The sequence below is a fragment of the Barbatula barbatula genome (assembly GCF_947034865.1).
Source record: "Barbatula barbatula genome assembly, chromosome: 19".
In the NCBI taxonomy this organism is placed as follows: Eukaryota; Metazoa; Chordata; class Actinopteri; order Cypriniformes; family Nemacheilidae; genus Barbatula; species Barbatula barbatula.
The window spans coordinates 9,839,299-9,861,110 of NC_136782.1; the positions used below are offsets into that span (position 1 = coordinate 9,839,299).

A 21,812-nucleotide genomic window follows, 5' to 3' on the forward strand; every position below is an offset into this window, starting at 1 on the left:
GTACGTTACATATTTTAAACTGAAGTTAAATGTGAACCAACTACGCCAAATGAATTCAGGTAACACACGGGAGATAGAAGACACGCAAGCATAAAACTGCTGTGGAGTGTGGAGGTATTTCCAAATAATTATTAGTTAATGCCACTTCAATTTGTTTACAGTGCACACGGATTGTGCGCTGGCTGTTTTCATTAATGGCGCATGCTGGACTAATAAGATGATGTGGCCCGCATTATTTCCACGAGCTTCGGGTTGTTAAGAGAGGATATTGGCATACCCATCCCCCATCAATTCTGTAGATTACACTTTGCAAAAGCAAACTCCTCCAGCACCTCTCTCTTCTTCCTCATCCTCCACCCCGTCGCCCCTCCCTCCTCTTTTTCACTAGACTACCCAGTCAAATGATTTATCTCATTTCTTTCTTCATCTGCTTCTCTCCACAGATGTGCTGGTGCATTTCCCCCAGCCCGCTGAAGACTGAAAACTGAAGAATGCAACTGCAGCATAGGCTGAACTGATGTACAGTCAAAACTCGGGCATTTAAAATACATTAATGGCAGCTTTTAGGAAATTGTATTTCATTTGGTTAATGTTATCATATAAGTAGGTGAATAAGAGTACTTGTTTATATTAATGTAAATGTTAACTTTACAGTCAAAATATAAAGTAATGAAGAATATAAAATATTTTACATTCATTTACAACAACAAATAGTCCATTTTACAAGATGTAAACACCAGTCACAAGGCACTTCCGCTTTCATTTTAAAATTATTTAATATTAGTATTTTTAAAACCTTTTATTCAATCTTAATGATACTTGTTTAACATTTTAAAGGTTGTAATTTGTTCAAATGTTTGTGTAGTGTTAAAGAACTGAAACAAGATGTCATCCAAAGAGGTCTATATTATATATTTCAGTACATCATGTATATATAATAGGGATTTAACGATACTGATCTCACAATAAGATTTGTTTCACGGTTTATTCTTACAAAATAAGTTGAGACAAATTAGAAATGAACAAATGCCCTTTTATTATTTCTCAAATGCTGCACAAACATATTGTCCGAACCAACGTTTGGAAGAAAATATAAAGACCGGACTTCTTCGGTTGTTCATTCAAGACACCGGCTTCGGTTGTTCATTCAAGACACCGGCTCGTACAAATTGGACTGTGAAAACGGGGTTAACTTGGGAGTCTAAGGGTTTACCCTCAACCTCTATCAGAGCAAAATTGACCCTGGTTCACCAAGCACAAAGTCAAGGTCGATCAGCATGAAATTAGTTCCATATTAATCAGCATCACCTGGGAGAAGATTTTTGTTATAGAAAGAAAAAAAACATCTTATTTGTACGCAGTGCCAAATTATCTATTTAAAACGAATTCTTGTGTCAATATTAAAAGATGCTTGAAGAAATTTTAGCAACCGTCTGCGAAAGACACCTGCATTTGCAGTCACGCTCGCAGTATATAATACCCAGAATCCTTTGCTGCTGTACAGAACCATATATCCTCAGAGGCATTTGTCTACTATATTGAATTGGCCTGCTGTGTTTGCTGGCACAGACTGTGTGTTCACATAAATCGAATGCCTGTGGTGTAACATGGACCTGATATCCTACTGTATGTTCCACCGCTTGCATAGACTGCAGGATAGACAAAGATGACACCTAGCCGCTATGGTTTAAGCATCCAGGTGCACTCGGTTTGTTGTTTTACTATGTTAAATCATGATGTGGGTGGGAACTGTGTGTGAGAAGGAATCGATATTTCAAGTATTGCGATATTTTACACTTTATTGATAAGCTCTTAGCTAAAACTGACCGAAACATGAATATATTAATATTTATTAGGGCACCATTAGCATTAGGTCAATGCATACTCGATTAATTCTGTTTGACCAAGATCCGAAGTCACAACTATGCAATATACTGTATAACAGATTTAAAGGTCCAGTGTTTGAATTATAGCGATCTAGTGGTGATATTGCAAATTGCAACCAACGGCTGACTCCACCCCTGACTCCACCCCTCCCTTTCGAACAACTATAGTGGCTCACAGGGAGCAGTTTGTCCGTTTAGGGCTACAATAGAAACAACATGGTGAATTCCATGTAATTATTGCTCATTCTAAGACAATACAATGATAACGCTTCATTATGTAAGGTCTTTATACAGCTCTGAAGAAATAGTGATATATATTATAGGCTAATGCATTTCTATCAATAGATCCTCCGAAAAATGAAACAAAGCCCCGTTTAGTAACAACAAATACAAAAGAAAAGAAAAAACGTTGATCGTACTGTGACCGAAACATTGATTTAACGCTGGGTCTCTGCTGATTCATTACTGTACATTGTCTCCCACCTTACATTTCCTATGTGGTCTCTAGAATTTTTTATATTTTCCATCTAAGGTTTACTTCAAACAAGTATGCTTATAGATCTGCAATAAAAAGAGCTTAGTCGAGAGGTGAATATTTCTCCCCTCTGTACTTTAATGATATCTGAGATCTTGGGAGAGGATCTTTCCACCTAATAACAGCGAAAAGGAACAGCGATAAATCTCATTTGATGGACCCACATTTAGCAGTGGACCGCGCTGCTATTTTGCTCCGAAGGCATTTTCAGATTCACACTGACACACAAACAGAAGATTCCTCTTCTAGATGCCTCTTCTGCCGATTCTTAAAATACAGAGAACATTTGCACATAGGGGGCATGCAAACATTGGCACGCTCGAGAATATCCACTTCAACATGGAGATTAATGCATTCGGATGGATTATTCGGAGTGTGGACGTCAGTACAAATTCAAAAAAACAGTGGGCGATAAACCGATGAAAAGACCATGTACCTTTCTTGTTTGGATATAGAGTAGTGCAATATCGTAATTTGCTAGAGGCATTACCAGCCGCAACCATTATTTGTTTAAATGGACGCCCTATAGGCGATCTTATTTCAGGCCAGACTCTGATTGTGTTATGCTGCAACACCCCCCTTCCCCCAACACCCCCCCCCCAGACCACCAGCTTAACATAGCCTGGTTTGATTTTCTCCAAAAAGCATAAGCTGAATACATCGAGTCAACATTGCTTTTCACATTTTCAGAAAAAGACAAGAGCACTTAAAAAAGGCACAAACTGCCGTTTTCCCTCAATAGAAATGTTTGTTAAGGTAAGTGTCTGTATTATTTGTTATGTGGTAGGTATTTTTAATACTGAACATAAAGGTTTAGCACGTAACTGTTTTGCTTCATATACACTGACGATAAAACAGGCGAAATTCCCATGGACTTACATTGAAGGAAGGACCCAACACCCAAGCCTAAAAGAGAGAGTTCTTCATTGTTTATTCATCCTCATGTCATTACAAACCTGTATGATCTTCTTTAGACTTCGAGAACTCAAAATAAGGTATTTTGAAGAATGTTGGTATCCAAACAATATTGACCCCGGTTGACTTCCATTGTACTACTGAGACATTTCTTAAAATATCTTCTTTTGTGTTCCACAGAAGATTAACTCTTACGCAGGTTTTGAATGGCATGACGGTAAATAGATGATTTTGAAATTTTTATTTTAGGTGAACTATCCCTTTAATAACATCGAGGTTTGGGGATGGAGATCGTTCGTCCTGTTCTCTTTTATCTACACTGCCCAGAGCTTAGATTCTAAACTTTTAGACTACCCCATCTCTACTAGCAAGTTAGCATCCACATAGCAATATGCTAAAAATCGCTCTGATTGTGTTCTGCAACCCCATAGCAACAGTTTGGCGACCACCAATGCTTAAGCATCGTGACAACGAAATTCTGAGATCTCCCCTAATACGATTTTTAATTTGGAAATCATGAAGTTCTATAACTTTGACACTTCCAAACAACTTTCCTCAGATGTTCACAGTAGCAAGACTGAATCACCAGGAATTAACACCCTCCCTCGGTCCTGCTCTCCAGCTCCCTCCTCAGTCCATCCATCTGATGATCTTCCCACAATGTGTCTCACGTCCCAAAACCAGTGTTTTCTCAATCATTATAATGAACCAAGTTCAAGTCCAACAGCACATGCGGCCTAAAGACGACAGTCGGGCACTTCAGGATCCCCACGCAACAATGCCATGACTGACAGTGAGTTAGGTAGCACTGGAGAAATAGGTCATAGAGCTAAAAATACCTATCTGTGTGTCTCTCTCTCTCCTCATGAAGACAAAGAGAGTCTCTCTGGGAAAAAAAGCGAGTGAGATGAAGAGAATAGCCCACACTAGTCTCAAAAGATAAAAATGCCCTTACAGAATTGCGGCCGATTATGCAAACAAACATTGAAAGAGGGCCTGAGTGCAGAGAAGAATCTGGAAGAAAGTGCCGGTCTCGGGCTTTGGGTGCAAACCAGCTTAAGGAACGACAGTGTGAAGAATTAAATAGAATTCGCTTTTCTCAGATCAGTGAGGCAAAGCAGAATACCCATCCGAGAGGTCCACATAGCGCATCCCGCGAAATGACAGGGGGAGACGGGGCAACATCACTTCAGGAGACAGAGAGAGATAGTGGAAGATGGAAAAATATAGTGAATCTGGGTAAGCATGAGAGGAATCAGTGGGAAATAAATCCAGATTCCCAATGAAATGGCATCATTTCGGTGATGCCGCGCCAGTTAGCGGATAATCAGCAATCAAGGATGGCATAATTTAATCACAATCTATTAAAAATGAGTGATTTATAAAAGGCAGCAATGTAAATTAGATTGGTTCCCTAACTGATATCTCCTCATGGCTTCAGAAGTACTGCACTTTAACAGGGTTCTTTCAAGAGGGTTGTTGAAGAGCGTAACATCACATTCAGAAGCTGATTGCGGCTCGCTCCATTCATGATTCTAATGCAAATACCTTCATCGCAACGCAGATCTGACCTTGCCTGCAAACACATTCAAGTCAACTGCTCACTGAAATGCAATGAATAAAAAAAGAAGCCAGTAGAGAAAATCTGAAATATTTACGTGAAACCTAAAACTATAGGAGTGACCAAATGACAATACGGATATCGGCAATGGAAAAAGCATTGCTGGGCATTAGCTGATAATAAAACTAGGGTGCTTTAATTACAATATCCATTTACCAAGGTGTTTACATCTTACAAGTGTTTCCATAAACCAAATAAATAAACATAAAACAAAGCATGATTTTTTTTCTATTATTGTTGTCACCTGTACCACAGCTATTAATATAGATGGCTCATTGCTTTTTGAATTACGGTTTGAAATTAGACCATTATGGTAAAGATGTGAGCACCCAAACGCAATAACATTCCATCACAGTTTTTAGCAAAAGCAAAGTAATGTGGTCTCATCACGGTACAGTCATACATACAACATGATGCTAAATGACAGACATATCCGTATACATTGACATCATGATACTTCAGGCTACTTAAAGGAACACCACGGTACAGTCTAACTGCTTATTTTTGCCATTTTTAGTCAGTTATTGCCATAACGAAGTCCACTAGAATCTCTGCTTTACTCTAAGATCAGTATGAAAGTAGGCCTAGTGTAGATTGTTTTATGCCATACGACTTGATATAAGCTGTGGATGAGTTATTGTGCACATACGAGCACACATGAAAGAAGAAAGTCTACGGGCACTGGTTTCATGAATGGCTGAATTCCACCACGCTTTGGGAAGGTCCATGCGAAGCCCGTACGCAGGGCAGGTGCGCCATGCATTTCTCGTTCACCAAATCTCGCCCGTTTCTTAATAAGGAAGCACCCGGATTCGTACAAATCAATTGCTGCCCTGAGGTCCAGCAAGGGGCAGTGACGGGGAGAAGCAACATGCTAGTTTAAAAGCGCATTTGAAACCGACGATGGCAAACGTCTGCCCGACTGCGCGTCCCAGTCTGTAAACCAGACGAATGTAAAGCATTTCTCTGGCACCGAGCCCGTGTGGCGTCTGCGTGCCGCACGTCAGTCTGCACAAAGGAATCTAATGGAAACTTCACTCAATGTGTATTGATGCTAGGGCGCAGAAGACATTTTACATTTAACGGCATGGCACCGAATTTGCCACGTTTAAGATAAAGCAAAGCAATAACACTTATCATTTTCACTGTCAAATCTAATGCATGCACGTGCAACGTAACCATGATATTTAAAATACGTTTATGTGAAGATTTCGCCACCCTGGCAGTCAGAGCGCGCGAGCTAGGCAGCCGATGTTACCCTGTTACAGTTGCAAATATTTTCAGGTTGACGGAATTCAAAGCACACAGGTGCAAAACCAAACATGTTAAAGTGTCATTTTTGATCTCCGGAAACGCCGTGACCGGTGAACTCTGCGTTTTCAATAGCAACAACTCTTAAGTTCACAGTGATCAATATTGACCAGGGACGCCGGGTCACGTCAATCCTTTCAACATTCCTCCATATAACTGTGCATATGCAGAAATAATAGCCGACACTCTGCACTTTATAACATGCCATGTTTCTCCGGATGACAAAATGTCGCCGCATGCATGATGATTTATTGCACTTCAACGTGCATTCGCAGTTTAATCCTCGCCGGCAATTTATACTTTAAAGATGTTTGCATATTTGTGAATTGAAACGAAGGCTGGATGTTGCATGACATGCATTGTAATAGGCTTTAAAATATACATAAATTTCTACTTACGATTTCAGAGGATTTTGGACCACTGTGGCCATTTTGATATAGAATGATACAATGTAAGACTGCAGAACCCCGGTATTGTACATGTAATATACCAGCAATTTCAATTTCATTCATTCTCTGGGGCTGCGGCTGCAGGATCCAACCAATGGGAGCGCGACTGCCTGGTGGCAAGTGCAGGGAAATGTAGTTTTTGTTTTCACACGGGCTCCGAGGGTCGGCTGTGCGGTACTGCAACTACCATAATGCATTGCGGTTAACTGTATGCAAGTCCCGCCTAGATTTTGTGTGGGTAAGCCAAAACATCTACTGTAAATTCAAGGTTGGATTACCGGACTGTCAGTCTGTCAGTATATTTGCTCTCGTGCTTGCATCTTCTTTGACTTGTAGAGCAATGGAAATAATTTATTTTACAAATATTTAAAGACATTTTTTTGTCTATTATTCTAACAATGCATGTCTTAAATATTAGAGACCACCGAGCAAGTGTATCATGCTCATAAAAGTGGCTTATGTTATGCATATGTGTGACAAAAACATAAATAAAAGTAAATATACGTAGTGGAATAAGGACATACAGTATGTGTGGTGTTGTGAAATTCCTATAGCACCACCTGGAGTACACATCTGGGGTACAGTAGCATGAGATCTCTCCATGACCGTACTGTTTAAGTACCTTGACTGAGAAAGACTTTTATTTGATAGCTTTCATAGTTAGAAAAGTCTTCCCTGAAAAGATGATAATACAGAAGTAAAGGGCATAATAACAGGTGCATGAAGCACATCACCATCAGCACTCATTGATCAACTATTGTGACAACGGGCCGGACTGACCTCTAAAGTAAAGGGAAGCGACTACAAAGGGCTCTCCAGTCCAGTTAACTGCAATGGCGCCACTTTGAAGGCATTCTGTGACATGTGATATTTATAGATTCCTGCTAACAAATATTTAATGAACCTTAGAGAGCTCTATGGAATGTCTCTGAACAGCGCATGTCCTGTTGCTTCATATGGCCTTTCTACAGTAGGGACAATGTGTGTTTTGAAAAGGGTCTTCATTTATCTAGCCTTCAAACAGCATGATATTCTACCAAACTCATTTGCATCATGTAAACAGCACACTTATTGTGAAGCATTTCTTATAATATTAAACTACTTATATTATTATTATTTTACATAAAAGTAAGGTGATCGACAATTTTAATGAAAAACTGGATTTTATTCACTTGATTGCTACAACATAAAACGCAATAAAAACGTGTCTGATGACAGTTCTTCGGAATTGCCACTAGAGGACATAAGAAGGGCCTTAATAATAAACAACGAAGGGCGACAATTAGAGCAGCAACAGCGCCCCCTGCAGATCACACAGAAACCCAACAGTGCCAGCGCAGCAGTCCTGGGACACTTCTAACCCATAGTTGTGATGTTCTTAAATATTTCACAATGTACGAAATGCCTCTGAAAGAGATGGATAACATTTCGCTCGGCCATGTGGATAAAATGGAAGAGGAGACTGAAAGCGGACGCAGTTATCTCCTGGTGGACGAAAACGAAAGCTTGCAGGTTTGTTTTTGTTAGCTTCTGTGTTAGCCAGCGAGCTATTACTGAAACACCACATGCTTTTTCTTAGTTTCCCTGCACTTTGACGGCTTGTTTTGTAGAAATGCGTACTTGTCTACACATATGTTTGTAAATGATAAGTGAGCTAATGCGTGGTAATACATCATTTTCTTGCAAACTCACCATTAACTGCTGAACTGCTGAATCAAAATCGAAAGTTTTTCAGAGCTTTGTTGAAATCAAGCACATCTCCGATTAACTTTACTGATCGATCTTATTCGATTATTAGTCCTGATTGTGATGGCACTTGTAATTTGAGGTGTTTGGGTATGAAGAGCCACGTGGTACAACTGCTGATGACGATGATGTCAACACATTGTGGCCTAGTCTGATTCACAAACTTGAATCTAAATGCTTTAAAATCTCATCTTCATGTGTGATTGTGATGTTTTAGGGATGATTAACATGTTGTAGTTTATATGGTGCCATCATTATGTTTGTTTGGTAATAGTCCAATACCATGCAGTATATTTATCAAATGAACACTATTATAATCTGATGCACCACCACAATTTTGTGTTTAAAAATATTGGACAGTGATGGTGTTTACTGTAATGTTTTCATTGTGCAACACAAATGGGGGAAACGAAAACAAATGTTTATTATCCTAACTGTAGATACATGCATTTTGCTGCTTTATAAACTCATCACTGAATCATCTCTGATGTTTGCATACTTTTAAGTCTTTATAGTATTTTGCCTAAAACAACAATTATTTTACGATTGTTAATCCAAGAGATCATAGTTCTCTATAGAGATTATATATTTTTACAGGAACGTTGATAACCTATAAAATGCATTTAGATTCTGGGATGACTCATATGGATGACATCATGTCTTTATATAAGGACTTTGGGTGGGGCATAATAAAGCCTGTTATAAATATTTGCCTTGTTTTCGTTTGGTACAACAAACCAAAAATATTGTAGTAACCAAGCAAACCAAATATTACTAAATTGGATTTTATACTGCTTATTTTGTGAAAGAAGGTAGAAGGATTTGCCCAACTGTGTCAAATTTTCAGTTGCATTTAATATAACTTTCAATTGAAATTTAGCATATTTAAAATTTTATTTATATATACATTTTTTTACTTTAAAATAAACATTTATAAAATTTTGCTCTGACATGCTCTTTGTCTCTCTCAGGTGAAGGAAGAAGCCCAATTTTTGCAGCGGCTGGGCTGCGGCGCCGCTCAAGGAGTCAAAGTTCTCTCCATCTTCGGCAACACGGGCGACGGCAAGTCCCACACCCTCAATCACGTTCTGTTTGACGGCGAGGAAGTGTTCGCTACGTCTCCTTCCCCGGCTTCCTGCACGGTGGGTGTGTGGGCCGCTTACGATCCCAAGCTGAAATTGATAGTGCTGGATACGGAAGGCCTGCTGGGTGCCGCCAGTCAACAGAACCGCCGGATGCGTCTGCTGCTGAAGGTTCTGGCCGTGTCAGACGTGGCCTTATATCGCACACGGGCCGAGAGATTGCACAATGACATGTTTCAGTTTCTAGGCAGCGCATCGGCTGCTTATCTGAAGCACTTTACCCCTGAGCTCCGGGCACTTTCTAACCGATGCGGGCTGGACGTGCCTCTGTCCTGTCTGGGGCCTGCTGTTATCGTTTTTCAGGAGACCTCTCGCACCCAGCTGTTGGGTCAGGGTGAGTCGGCACTGAATGGTAATGAGGCTTACATTGTTCATCAATATAAAAAGATTGGTGTTTTTTTTTATTCGTGGTTATCAAAGGTTGTTTTTGTTGGTGGAAGGTGTATTTCTTTATCATGGAGAGGAGAATGTCATCATCACCCACCTTTATCTCATATGGACGCCCAGGATTATTTTGTTGCTGAGCTCACCAGTGTGTCATTTTTTTCTCAGAATGTACCAAATTGTTGATTTGGCCGCTCTTAATGTTCCTGGCATCTTCCTGATGGATTTATTGTGTTTTTGAAATCTAACTATGGTCTGTTTCACTTGTATGGAGATCTACCTGGGTTCACAGCAACAACTTCCAAAAGCAAACACCACACGTAGAATCAACTCCAGACCTTTAACATGCTTCATATATGAAGAAATGATTTCAGGAAAAGCCCATACCTGTGAATAAAACAGCTTTTGATTCAACTGTCCAATTACATTTGGTCCCTAGAAAAAATGGGGGAGCTTCATATTAAAGAGCTGTGATTCCTAAAGCCTTCAGCTAATCTGGATGTGAATACACTCTAAATAAAGCCGAGATTGTGCACTTTAAGACAATATCCATTATAAAACTGTAACTCGAAAACACTTTGATACACAGGTAAAGTAACACAAAAGTACTTCTGTCTAAATATTTATGGACCTAACTGTATATAGCCTATATAGGGGGGTCTTTGAAAAATCTAGATTTTAGACTGCCGAGGAATCTCACAGGTACAGTACATTTGCTCATGCAGAGGCTGAATATCTTGCTGTGCTGTTTCATGGTTCCTGCTTTTATTTCTCTCTACTGTGCGATGAGAATTTCAATTGTTTTCAGTGTCTGTTTAAACAATCGGTTCTTTTTTTCTGTTCATATGATAAACGGACAACCTTAAATCAAAATAAGCAGATGTGATTAAAGGTTCAATGGTCTAAAAACAAATATTACACGAATATTTAGAGTTCTGAAATGGACAGTTCACCCCAAAATGAAAATTCTTATATTAATTCATTTTTGGGGAAACTGTCCCTCTAGCTCATAACACCCCAACGCTTTAGTTACTATATAATTCTAAAAAATACATAATATAATATAGCCTACAGTTATAAAATATAGTTAGTAACAGTCTGTCTGATGTATTTTGATCAGAAGTAAAAAAACTAAACCATTATGGTATTTTAATGGTTAAGAAACCCACACTTTGCTTGTTCAATCCCGACGGGTGACGCAGGTGCACAGAGCTACCAAGAATATGATCTCCTTCAACCACTGTCGTGCCCTTAAGCAAAGATCTTATTCCCATGCGATGCATCTGACCTTGAAACTGTAAACAATCATAGATCAAAAGCACCTGCTGCTAACTAACATGTCTCATTTACACATGTTTTATCTTCTGCAATGAGGACGTTGTTGTCTAAAAGGCTGAAGTGATAACATCTGATGCAATATGTTTCCCAATGGGGAGATAAATCAGATTATTTCTCTGATAACAGATGGCTCTGTCCCGGGTCAAGCGGACACACTCCTTCAAAAACGTTTTCACGATCTGGGCCAGAGCACAGATGCCTTCAGCTCAGTTCAGTATGTGGGGACTCAAACCATCACGCCCCCTACAGACTACTCACAGTTACTGCACATAGTCAATCAACAGGTGAACAACACGGCTACTCGAGCCCCGCGACAGCCTGCTATTGTGTTCAGTGCGCTTCAGGTAAATACTTCATAAAAATGAAAATCTCTCATAGTTGTTGCCCCCCGACAACATGTAAATCTGAGCTTCACTTCTGTGTCCTCTCTCAGGCTTTGAGCAACAGGTTCTGTGGAGAGATCTCGGATGAAAAAATCAACATATGCTCCTTCTTTCCTGATGAATATTTCACTTGCCCGTCAACGTGTCTCAGCTGCAGGTAAGTTCACGCTGTGCTTAGAGTCGATGGAATGGATGCTTTGAATGCGCCGCTGCGGTGCAGCATGATTGCTGAATAATGAGTCACAGGAGTCACCACATCAGACTTTATTATGATCGCATGCACACTGAGCCGCTTCATATTCCACGTGTTCATCAGAACAAAGACATTTATACAGATTTGAAATACTAGTTGAGGGTTGACTGTTTCTTTAAGTTAATGTTTTATTACATGTAACATGTAGCAATACCAGTGGCATAGAAATGACACACTTTTATTACGGTTCAGCTGAAGAATGCTAGATGTACATTTAGCAAAATCACAGCTAAACTTTGCAAAATCCACTCGCTTCAGAATGCGATGTAAGAATGGCATGAACCACCAGAAAGATGGCATCCCTCACATGGCTGATGGACTGTGCCAGTATGCCCACCAATACAACAATAAAGTTCTCATCTGCAAGGTAACAACTTCCAACCACCTTGATTTGTTAGTATTGCTTGTTGAATCCATTACACTGTTGTTACGTGACCCGTCATGTCAAATGCAAACTAAACTGGTGAAATTGAAATTAAAGTGATAGTTCACCCCCCAAAAAAATCTAAACTGCGTGTCTCATTTACACACCCTCATGTCATTTCAAACCTGTTTGACCTCTTTCTTCCGCAGGACACAAAAGAAGATATTTAGAAGAATGTTGTTAACTGGCCCCCATTCACTTGCATTAGTTTTGGGTTCAAACAGAAGAAGTGATTGGGTGCCTGCACCGTTTGGTTACCACAGTTCTTCAACAGATCTTCTTTTGTGTTTGCAAAAGCACACATGTTTGAAATGAAAATCTCCTTCATTGTGTTCCCCATACAGAGGTGCTATGAGGGTGGAAGGGAAGTAATTGTTGTGCCCAAAACATCAGCCTCTTCAGATAACCAGTGGATTGGTCTGGCCAAGTATGCATGGTCTGGGTAAGCATCATGTTTTATGTTTGCAAGCTTGATTTTGAAGCTGGTAATCCTCCGTATGTTTCATGCCTATCGTTCTCTGCAGTTATGTTTTAGAGTGTGCCACCTGTGGCATCATCTTCCGCAGCAGACAGTACTGGATGGGCAATCAGGACCCAGAGAGCGGCGTGGTGCGGCCGGAGGTCAAGCATGTGTGGCAGGGGGTGAGTCATTGCTCCTCTTCATTGCGTTCAAATGTGATCGCTCCCATGATGCTTACCAATGATCGTGCTTTTCGTTTCTAGACTGACACGTTCCAGACGGACCATCAGAACGCTGCACAGCGGGTTTTGGATGGCATGAATTATATCATCCAATCAGTGTCGGAGTACAGTTCAGGCCCCACTAAAGCCGTGACTTCCTGGCTTACAGATCAAGTGGCTCCTCCATATTGGAAACCCAATGCTGAAATCATTGTGAGATCCTTTTTCTTAAAGCTATAATAAGAGAATACAGACAGACAGACAGATGGATGCAGAGAAGTGACAACATCTTAGTTCTGTGTGTCAGCCACCGTAGTGCAACGAAAGGGAGGGTGGAGTGAGCCGATGGTTGCAAGATGCCAGGGCGGTTGTGGCCTAATGGTAAGAGACTGGGACTTGTGACCAGAAGGTTGCCAGTTTGTTTCTCAGTGCCGGCGGGTAACGACTGGGTTGCCCTTGAGCAAAACACCCCTGCTTGCTCCCTGGGTGCTGCAGTAAAAGCAGCCCACTGCTCCGGGTGTATGTGTGTTCACGACTTGCAGTGCGTGTGTTCACTACTCACTGGATGGGTTAAATGCTGAGGTCACATTTCGGGTACGGGTCACCGTATCAGAAATCTCCACATTGCTCATTTAACCAACAATGATGGTAAAAAACGTTGTCGTTCATTTGTTAGTTCATGTTAGCCTATGCATTTCCTAATGTTAACAAATACAACCGTGTTGTAAAGTTTTGCCAACATAAAATGTTTTGGGCACTTTGTCTGTCATCATCAGCAATGTAACGGCTGTAATAGAAAGTTTGAGGAAGCGGAGAGGAAACATCACTGTCGGGCGTGTGGCGAGGGTTTCTGTCAGGCCTGCTCAACACACAGCATGCCTGTGCCTGAGAGGGGTTGGGGCGGGACCCCCGTTAGGGTGTGTGATGCCTGTTACCGGGAGGGAGGAGCGCCACATGCTGGACAGGGTGAGAAATCTTATGACAAGCCAGTAAGCTTGTAATTAATTTGTGTTATTTATTCTTTTTCCCAGTTCTTAAAGCTCTCTTATATGGGATGTTAACTTTTGCTGAGCTGAGACAATACTTTCTCTCGTCCTATAGTGGCACTGATGGAACCCCGAGCCCTCGTCGCCCGCAGAGTCACCGAAGTAGCTCAATCCACTCTTGATATGGTGTCTACCGCAGTAGATTACCCCCTCTGTGAGTATTACTGTACCAAATAAAGATTGAAAGCTGAATGTCTGATTTACACAAAATATATAATATCAAATTAATATTGAACATATGATCATATTCACGTTTATATAAAATGAGTTTGCTGTTAAAAACACTAAAGCTGCTCAAAATATGCATTAGTTAGTCACATCTACACCAGAGTAATGCTAGTTTTAACCTCACGCTTAACTCTCCTCCACAGGTTTGGTGAAGGGAGTCGCGAGGCCAGAATATTGGATTCCGGATCATGAGATCAGTCAGTGCCACTGTTGCACCAAGACCTTCACCCCCAGCATGTCAAAGCACCACTGCAGGGCATGCGGTCAGGGAGTGTGCAGCAGTTGCTCCAATAAGACCAGGCCTGTGCCCTCACGCGGCTGGGACCACCCGGTGCGGGTGTGCGACAGCTGTGCGGAACGCAGAGATTCCCTTTGATATCTCCACGCGCTGGAGACCTCGCCGTGCCTGTGCAGCACCGATCAGCCCTTTATTTACAGTTGTGTCGTCGTTCAGCTGCTGCTCGAAGTTCAGAAACGGTTTGTTGGAGAGCCGATAACTCTCTGGAGGCTTAAGTTGAGTATGTAACTAATGGAGGGGTGAGATAAACTCTCTGGAGATTTTCGACAGATGTGGAACTAGGTTTTGTAACATGACAACTAAGAATCTAGATTTAACGTGTGTTGGTTAGTGCTGGCACTGAGATTATTGTACGTGTATATAGAACGTTAAAATGTGTATTCCCAAAGATTAAATTTCTCCTCCGTAAACAATACAATGTAAGTCAGAGAATAATTGAATAAGTATTGAATCACAAGGTCAACCAGAAGTAACATTTCTGACATATATTAATTATATTGTCCCCAGCAAAATGAGATTCAAGAGCTGCAGCATCTAGAACATATTTTTTGTTGTGATTGTATAGCTTTATAAGATTTGAAATATAGCACAGTATAGCACCTTTTGCTTTAAGACCCCACACAGTATGTCGCCATTCATAAGAGTATGCAAATAACCACATAAAAGTTGTAAATTATGACAGAATTCGTCATTTTTGGGTGAACTAGTAATTTGGCAGATCTACTGTGTTGCAATTTATTAAAGTAAGGTCATTTGGTCCTTTTACTTTTATTATAGGTAGATAAACAATAAATAATTGAATATGAAACAACAAAGTTGCTTTTCATTAATGCAGTTTTATACTTCATTTGAGGAACGGGAATATGTGTAGTGACTATTATTATTGAATGTAGTCGCAGTGTTTTATACATTCAGATTTCACATTCCAGTTGATTTACAGTTTATCCTGTGAGCTCATATCTCAATATAGTACTTCGGTACTGAGGACTTCTTCATTTCTTGAATTGATGACTGCACTTTATCTAATCTATTGTGTTGTGGTTAGTTGGTTTTCTTTAGTTGAGAACCATATAATTACAGAACAATGCAAACTGTACATTTAATGATGTGTATCAATGTGTATGAAATGAGAGATCTCAAGCATTAGCTAACATGTTAACTTGTAGCGTCGCATTATTTCTGGACGTGGGGGTGGATGTTTAATGGAGACTTAACACACTCAAATCTAAATGCTGATGACTCGTGTCATCACTACAGGAATATTCTGTGATTTCTTAACATGTATAACCACCTCATGATGCTCATATATTGGCTTTCATAAGGCACTTTATTAATTTTTACATGTTTGATTTGAACTGAGTGAATCCTATTTTTTTTACAGTTCTACTGCTACTTTGTACTTTTTAATCTGAATTACAATGTGTTAGTCTTCTGTGAAGGGATTCAACTAAAGCAATGGTTTTAATTGCATTAACAGAATCTGCATTTGACAATCCTTCTAATCTTGTTTTGAACGGCCAATACTGTTTCTTCGGCTTTTCAGAACATTAAAAGTTTATAAAAACAGCCCACTGTTTTGTTTTGTTTGATACATTTTGTATGAAACGTTTGAAGATTGTATTTATGGAAAATAACAGGCAATAAGTGAAGGTATTCAAGGTCATCTGGAGGTAGTGTTCCAGATATCCTGCTCAAGAGCCTTAAATAGATGAAACGGACTCAAAATCTGATTTAAGTCATGGAGGTTGTACTCACATTTCCTCCATTTATAACATTACAGCCTGGCAAGCGGCCTACAGTTAGTCATCACATCTACAGGAAACTGTGGGCTGTATTGATTGTACAGCAGTACTGGTCAGCAGTGCTGTGATAATGATAAAAACGTCACAGAAATTATGAAAAATTGGGCTGATATAACAGTCACAGTTTGCATACAAAAGTGGTATTACACCTTTAAATGATCGGAGGCCAAACACTATCCTCTTTTATGGCATGTCTTGTTATGCAGTTGCTTGTAGTTAACATTATCTAAAGAGAAGGATGCTTGTGCTGCTTTACGGCCATAAATAAAATACACTGACAGCAATATCAGTAAAAATCTATACTAGGGGTGTCAATATATCAGTACACAGTAGTTGTGGTGTTAATACTCTTAATGGTATTATTAATATTGTGTCAACACATGATATTATCATCACTTGTTAATACTAGTTGTACCTACTTTTGTATAACTTCCTAATTTTATATTTTAGTAATCATCTTTTGTGTAAAAAAGAGGAAACACTATATAAATAAAATTAAAGATGTATTACAGATAGCATTTTTTTTAAATAGACTTTGCAATAATATGTTATTATGAATATGATTGTGTCCTCAACAGTGTAGTGAATATTTTATAATGTGTTCATATTTATGCGAATTTTCAATATTTGAATTCACGTTTAAGAATCATCAAGGCCGTCACATTTCCGCACCACCCCAGTTCGACCACCAGATGGAGCCAACACTGCTTCACACAACGAGCCGCCCATTCATGATTCTTACATTGTTATGCGTTTTACACCGAAGAGTGTTAAACACTGTTTTTATTGTATTTATATAATGGAAATATGGTTCATAGTAAATGATTTGGGTTTATTCATAACGCATATCGGTTTCAGTCTGTTTAAGCAAGACATTTCTATATCACAATGCAGAATTGTGTAAGCATTACACTTTACATTTACGTGATCTATTATTATTCTGTAAATGGCTTTTGGATCATAAAATTAATCTCTTGAGAGTATGAAGAGGAAAATAAAGATCTAAGAAATGATAACGTGTAGACGGTTTCAGTTGCAACAACATTATGCGGCCGCAACTTCCGGTAGACCTCCGCAAAGAATCATTAGCTGCAGGCCCGCCGATAGGGGGGGACAAACGGGTCTGTTGTCCCGGGCCCAGGATAGGGGGGGGCCCAGACGGTGAAGCTGGAACTAGTGAAGTCAATGTAGAGCAAGGTAAGAAACAGAGAGGAACATGAGAGGAGAGGAACAGCAGAGGAGAGGAACATGAGAGGAAGAGCAGAGGAGAGGAAGAGCAAGGGAAAAGGAGAGATCTGGGCACGGGGGGGCCCATCTAAGATTATCTTGTCCCGGGCCCAGGCAAGACTGTCAGCTGGCCTGATTAGCTGTTAAGTAGTTTTAATTTAATTGAATACGATTCAAATACAATCAAATATTGATTATTTTTTAACTTTAATATAAATGAAATATAAAATAAATCGTTATACTTTAACCAAACACATACCGGAAGTTAACTTCGGGCCAGGCGTTGTGGTACAACACGTGACATTACTAAACATCTTAAAGCTAAAACACACTACAAGACCTTTGCTCATATTTTCAGTCTGGCCTTGTTGCAGGAAAGTCTGTGCCAGTCTGCAGATTTGTTCAGCAGTGTGTTTCTATCTGAAACTTTCAAAAAGTCTGCAAGTGTATGATGTCTAGTTAAAAAAGATGTTTTAAAAGGATTGTAGTGTATTCCAACCATTAGAAACAACTGCCTTAAATGCATTGCTGTGTAAGTAGCTACCGACCCCGTGCAATATCATGGACTATCCCAGTCATCTTTACCTATTATTGACTCTGTATGTTATTATAAAATTGCACAAGAAAGACTGCTATGTAAACACAAACTCATCACTGCATTCACTGTGATACGACTCCAAACTAAAAGCCTGCATGTGTATTACTCTCTATCCCTTCAAACGCATAACATCATTTCCATGATAAGATTAATCCACTGCAGGAGGCTGTCATCCATTGTTTATCTCATCCTACAGATGCACCAGCCTACATTAAAACGAACACCGTTGGCAGTTCTTTAAAAAGCAGGTTTATTCCGAATCCTTCAAACTAACCTTTGTTTTAAAACACCTCTCACAAATCTGGTAACAATGGAATAGGTGCCATTATTCAGAACGGGAACGTAAATCCATGTTTGAAGAAATAAACGGCTTGCATATACCAAGAAGGGGGTGCCAAAAATTATAAACACGTAATTTATTGAATACATAAAATAATAGATTACAAAAATAAATGTATTGCTCGTAACCAGTGACTGTAAAGACTTTTATTTAAAAAATATATTATCAGATGTCTTCATTAGTGGACAGTATGAGTTTTGTTTGAAGAGAGCTAACTTAGTCTGCTGTATTGATCTCTTTGTGAAAGGGTTAACAAAATAACCAAATAATACGAGATAAATTGATGTTCTTAGTTGCATATCCTTATCAGTGTCATTGTAAATGCTTTTATTTTAAAACTTGAGACCCGGTGGGCCCCGCTTGAGAAACACTGGATAATACAGCCATCCACAATGTCCTTTCAGTGTCCTATAACAGTAAGCCTTTGTAAGTTTCATTTATATCCAAAGCGCAGTGTTTTTCTGCTTACTGTGGCTCTTTTAAGATGTTTATTAATGACCGTTCTGTACCCAAGGCAACTGTCCTGGTGGTCGCTCTGTGTGCGGGGCAATAAGAGGAGAGTCATCACAGCAGAAGCTGCTCCATGTTCTCACTCTTTCCTCTTTCTGTTTAACAAGACCACAAGCTTTCACTGAGACACAAAGAGACAATAATGTCAAGTTATGTCAGTCTGTACCACTGTATGATCTCAAAAAGTCAATTCATAAATGTTTTTAAGATGCTTATTATAATCTTTCCTTAACTGGGATCACACTGAAGACTCAAAGGTATAGTTCAACCACAAATAAAAATTCTATCATCATTTATTCTACCCCGTGTCATATAAAACAAATGTATATGACTCTTTCTGTGACACAAAAGAAGATATTTTGAGAAATGTCTCAGTGGTTTTGTGTCGATGACATGAAGGTGAGTAAATGATGAAATCATTTTTGGATGAACCCTACTTTTTAGATGCTTTTTAAGTCCCTTATTATTCCCATTAGAAAATGGTTTGGGACGAATCTCATGAAAAAGCATTTATCTTGAACTTGCATAAATCAAGCGAGCGACACAAGTAGCTTTGTTCATATTATATTATTTATTTATCTTTTATACAATGTAATTACAATAGAAATATGTAGGTTTAAATACAAAATTCTGTAAATAAAGATTAAAAATAAACTCCACTGGTTTGTTATCACTACCCTAAAGTTTACAATCAAGTTTATGAGGTAATTTAGTTCCCTGGTTTGGAAAAAAACTATGTATTTCGTTGAGGGGGGAGTGGACAAAATACCAGGGCAATTGGCTGTAACAAATTCATCTGAACTGTAAATATTTGCACCCCACACAACATACAGCTTGGCCAGATTACAAACTCATTGTCTTTGGAAAAAAGGACTATTTCTGAATTCATTCTGACATGCTTGACCCTGTAATACAGCTGATAAGAAAACTGGGAAGTGGACAAGTCGAGTTACAACACATGACGGTCAAAACGGTCTTGAGGACCAGGAGTTAAAAACAGTGTGCCTGCCTTCTTTTCCACCGGCTCTGTGGGAAGCGAGCATTTGTCCAGCGTATGGAGTACACATCATAAGCACAGTGTGCAGTCTGGCTTTGATCATCTAGCATTAAACACTTGCAGGACTCCACACACCACTAACATCATTCAGCACATCAGATTTGTACATTTGCAATTGAGAAAAATGCATTCATAAATTGTCAGTTTCAACAACAAGATAAACAACCATTGAGCGTCATTAAATGTGGAGAAAAAATAGGTTTCATCAGATTTGGATGAGATCTTATTATTAGGAGTGAGAGAACTGTCTGCAGTTAAAATAATTTTTATCTATTTTAGACCAGAGTGAGTGAAAACAGTGGCGATACGAAACGAAAGCCATATGCATATTTAATGTTTTAACATACTGTAATATGGGATATTTTAAGCATGCATGAACCAAACCGTCTCTCTGCGTGGTCTGTTTTCATCACTCCATATTACGACCAACACTTTTAATCTTTTGTTAATACTTGCTAATACACCTGCGTCTCACGACTACTGTAGCTACTCCATCTATTTACTGTTTTGAAAGATTTAGCATAAACTTTCTCACTCAACTTTTGTCATTTGACTCAACCATACACAATCTAAGTCGAATTAAAGGACTATAGGGCCCTAAGACCGGTTACACCAGATATGTGTAAGTTACAACTTACAAGCGTAGTTTTGAAGTAAATGAGCACCAAGTTATAACTTACACATTATAAAAAAAATTGTTGCACCATTGAACTTTGTTGAAGCTTAACTACGTTTAAACTAAACATTTAACTACGTTTAAACTAAACATTTAGGGAAGCCGTAGTTGAAGACTTACTGAAATAGATCTATAAGGTCTTGTTTTATGAGAAATGCTTGCATCCGTTACACACAACAATGCTGACATTATCACTTGCATACACTTCAAAAAAATAAAAGAATATGTGGTTAAATTACTTTGCAAGCAACTCTTTAACACGAAGCCATCCAAAACAGCCTGTTGTGCATGTCAAAATAACATAAGTCATAATAAATAAATCTCATTAATTATAAATTTATGTTTAGAGTAGAAGACTAAAGGGAAATAATTTGTATTATTTATTTATTACTTATGTATTTATTTACTGTACATATACTGTGTCTGGATCTCGAGTGCACCATAACCTGGTTGTATGTTTGTACAATGACAATAAAGAAACTAATATAATCCAAAATTATATTTTTTTATTTATTTTAAATATGTTTAGATTTTATTATGTTTTTACCATCAGTATTTATAGATCCTTATTTGAAATACCGTCTATGACTAGGATTTATGCATAAAAAGAAAACTTAGGCTGTCTTTTCCGTTATTGTGTTAGGTGAATGTTTGAATCAAGGATAAACTGAAATTCGTGGCATTGTTGAAATATTGACATAATGCTCTTAAGAAGAAATGGTGCAACCAAGTTATTTACAAACAAGCTAGTAGTTACTAAGCTGGTGCAACCTTGCCTTGGGCCACAAACGTCAAAAGACCCCCAATCAAAATGTTTCTGCAATGGCTTTGTCCTTCATACGATTAAAAAACACTGAATGTTAAAATGATAGTTCAACAAAAATGAAATTCTGTCAAAACCAATGCAGGCTAATGGGTATCGCTGTTTTTTGGTTGCCAGCTTACTTCAAAATATCTTCTTT

General features: G+C 39.0%; 2 protein-coding genes across 3 annotated transcripts in view; one reads left to right on the forward strand and one right to left on the reverse strand.

Moving 5' to 3' along the window:
• The window catches only part of dpf1 (double PHD fingers 1), a 41,755-nt gene extending 34,976 nt beyond the window's left edge, over positions 1–6,779 (reverse strand). Inside the window, exon 1 of the mRNA XM_079482188.1 lies at positions 6,667–6,779. Coding sequence (XP_079338314.1) covers positions 6,667–6,776 — 110 coding nt within the window. The 5' untranslated portion in view covers positions 6,777–6,779. The remainder of the gene's footprint in view (positions 1–6,666) is intronic.
• Positions 6,780–7,995: 1,216 nt separating this feature from the next.
• On the forward strand, positions 7,996–16,206 carry LOC306908907 (zinc finger FYVE domain-containing protein 1). 2 transcript variants are annotated; one of them, XM_079482187.1, is made up of 11 exons: positions 7,996–8,229; positions 9,435–9,939; positions 11,454–11,671; positions 11,761–11,867; positions 12,222–12,330; positions 12,732–12,829; positions 12,912–13,029; positions 13,111–13,281; positions 13,845–14,034; positions 14,170–14,268; positions 14,486–16,206. In XM_079482187.1, exons 1-11 carry the CDS (start codon positions 8,110–8,112, stop codon positions 14,716–14,718), a joined length of 1,968 nt encoding a protein of 655 aa, XP_079338313.1. In that variant the 5' UTR covers positions 7,996–8,109; the 3' UTR covers positions 14,719–16,206. The 2 variants fall into 2 exon arrangements, with proteins under 2 accessions (XP_079338313.1, XP_079338312.1); XM_079482186.1 differs by having other exon boundaries at positions 7,997–8,229; positions 9,435–9,957.
• Positions 16,207–21,812: the final 5,606 nt, after the last annotated feature.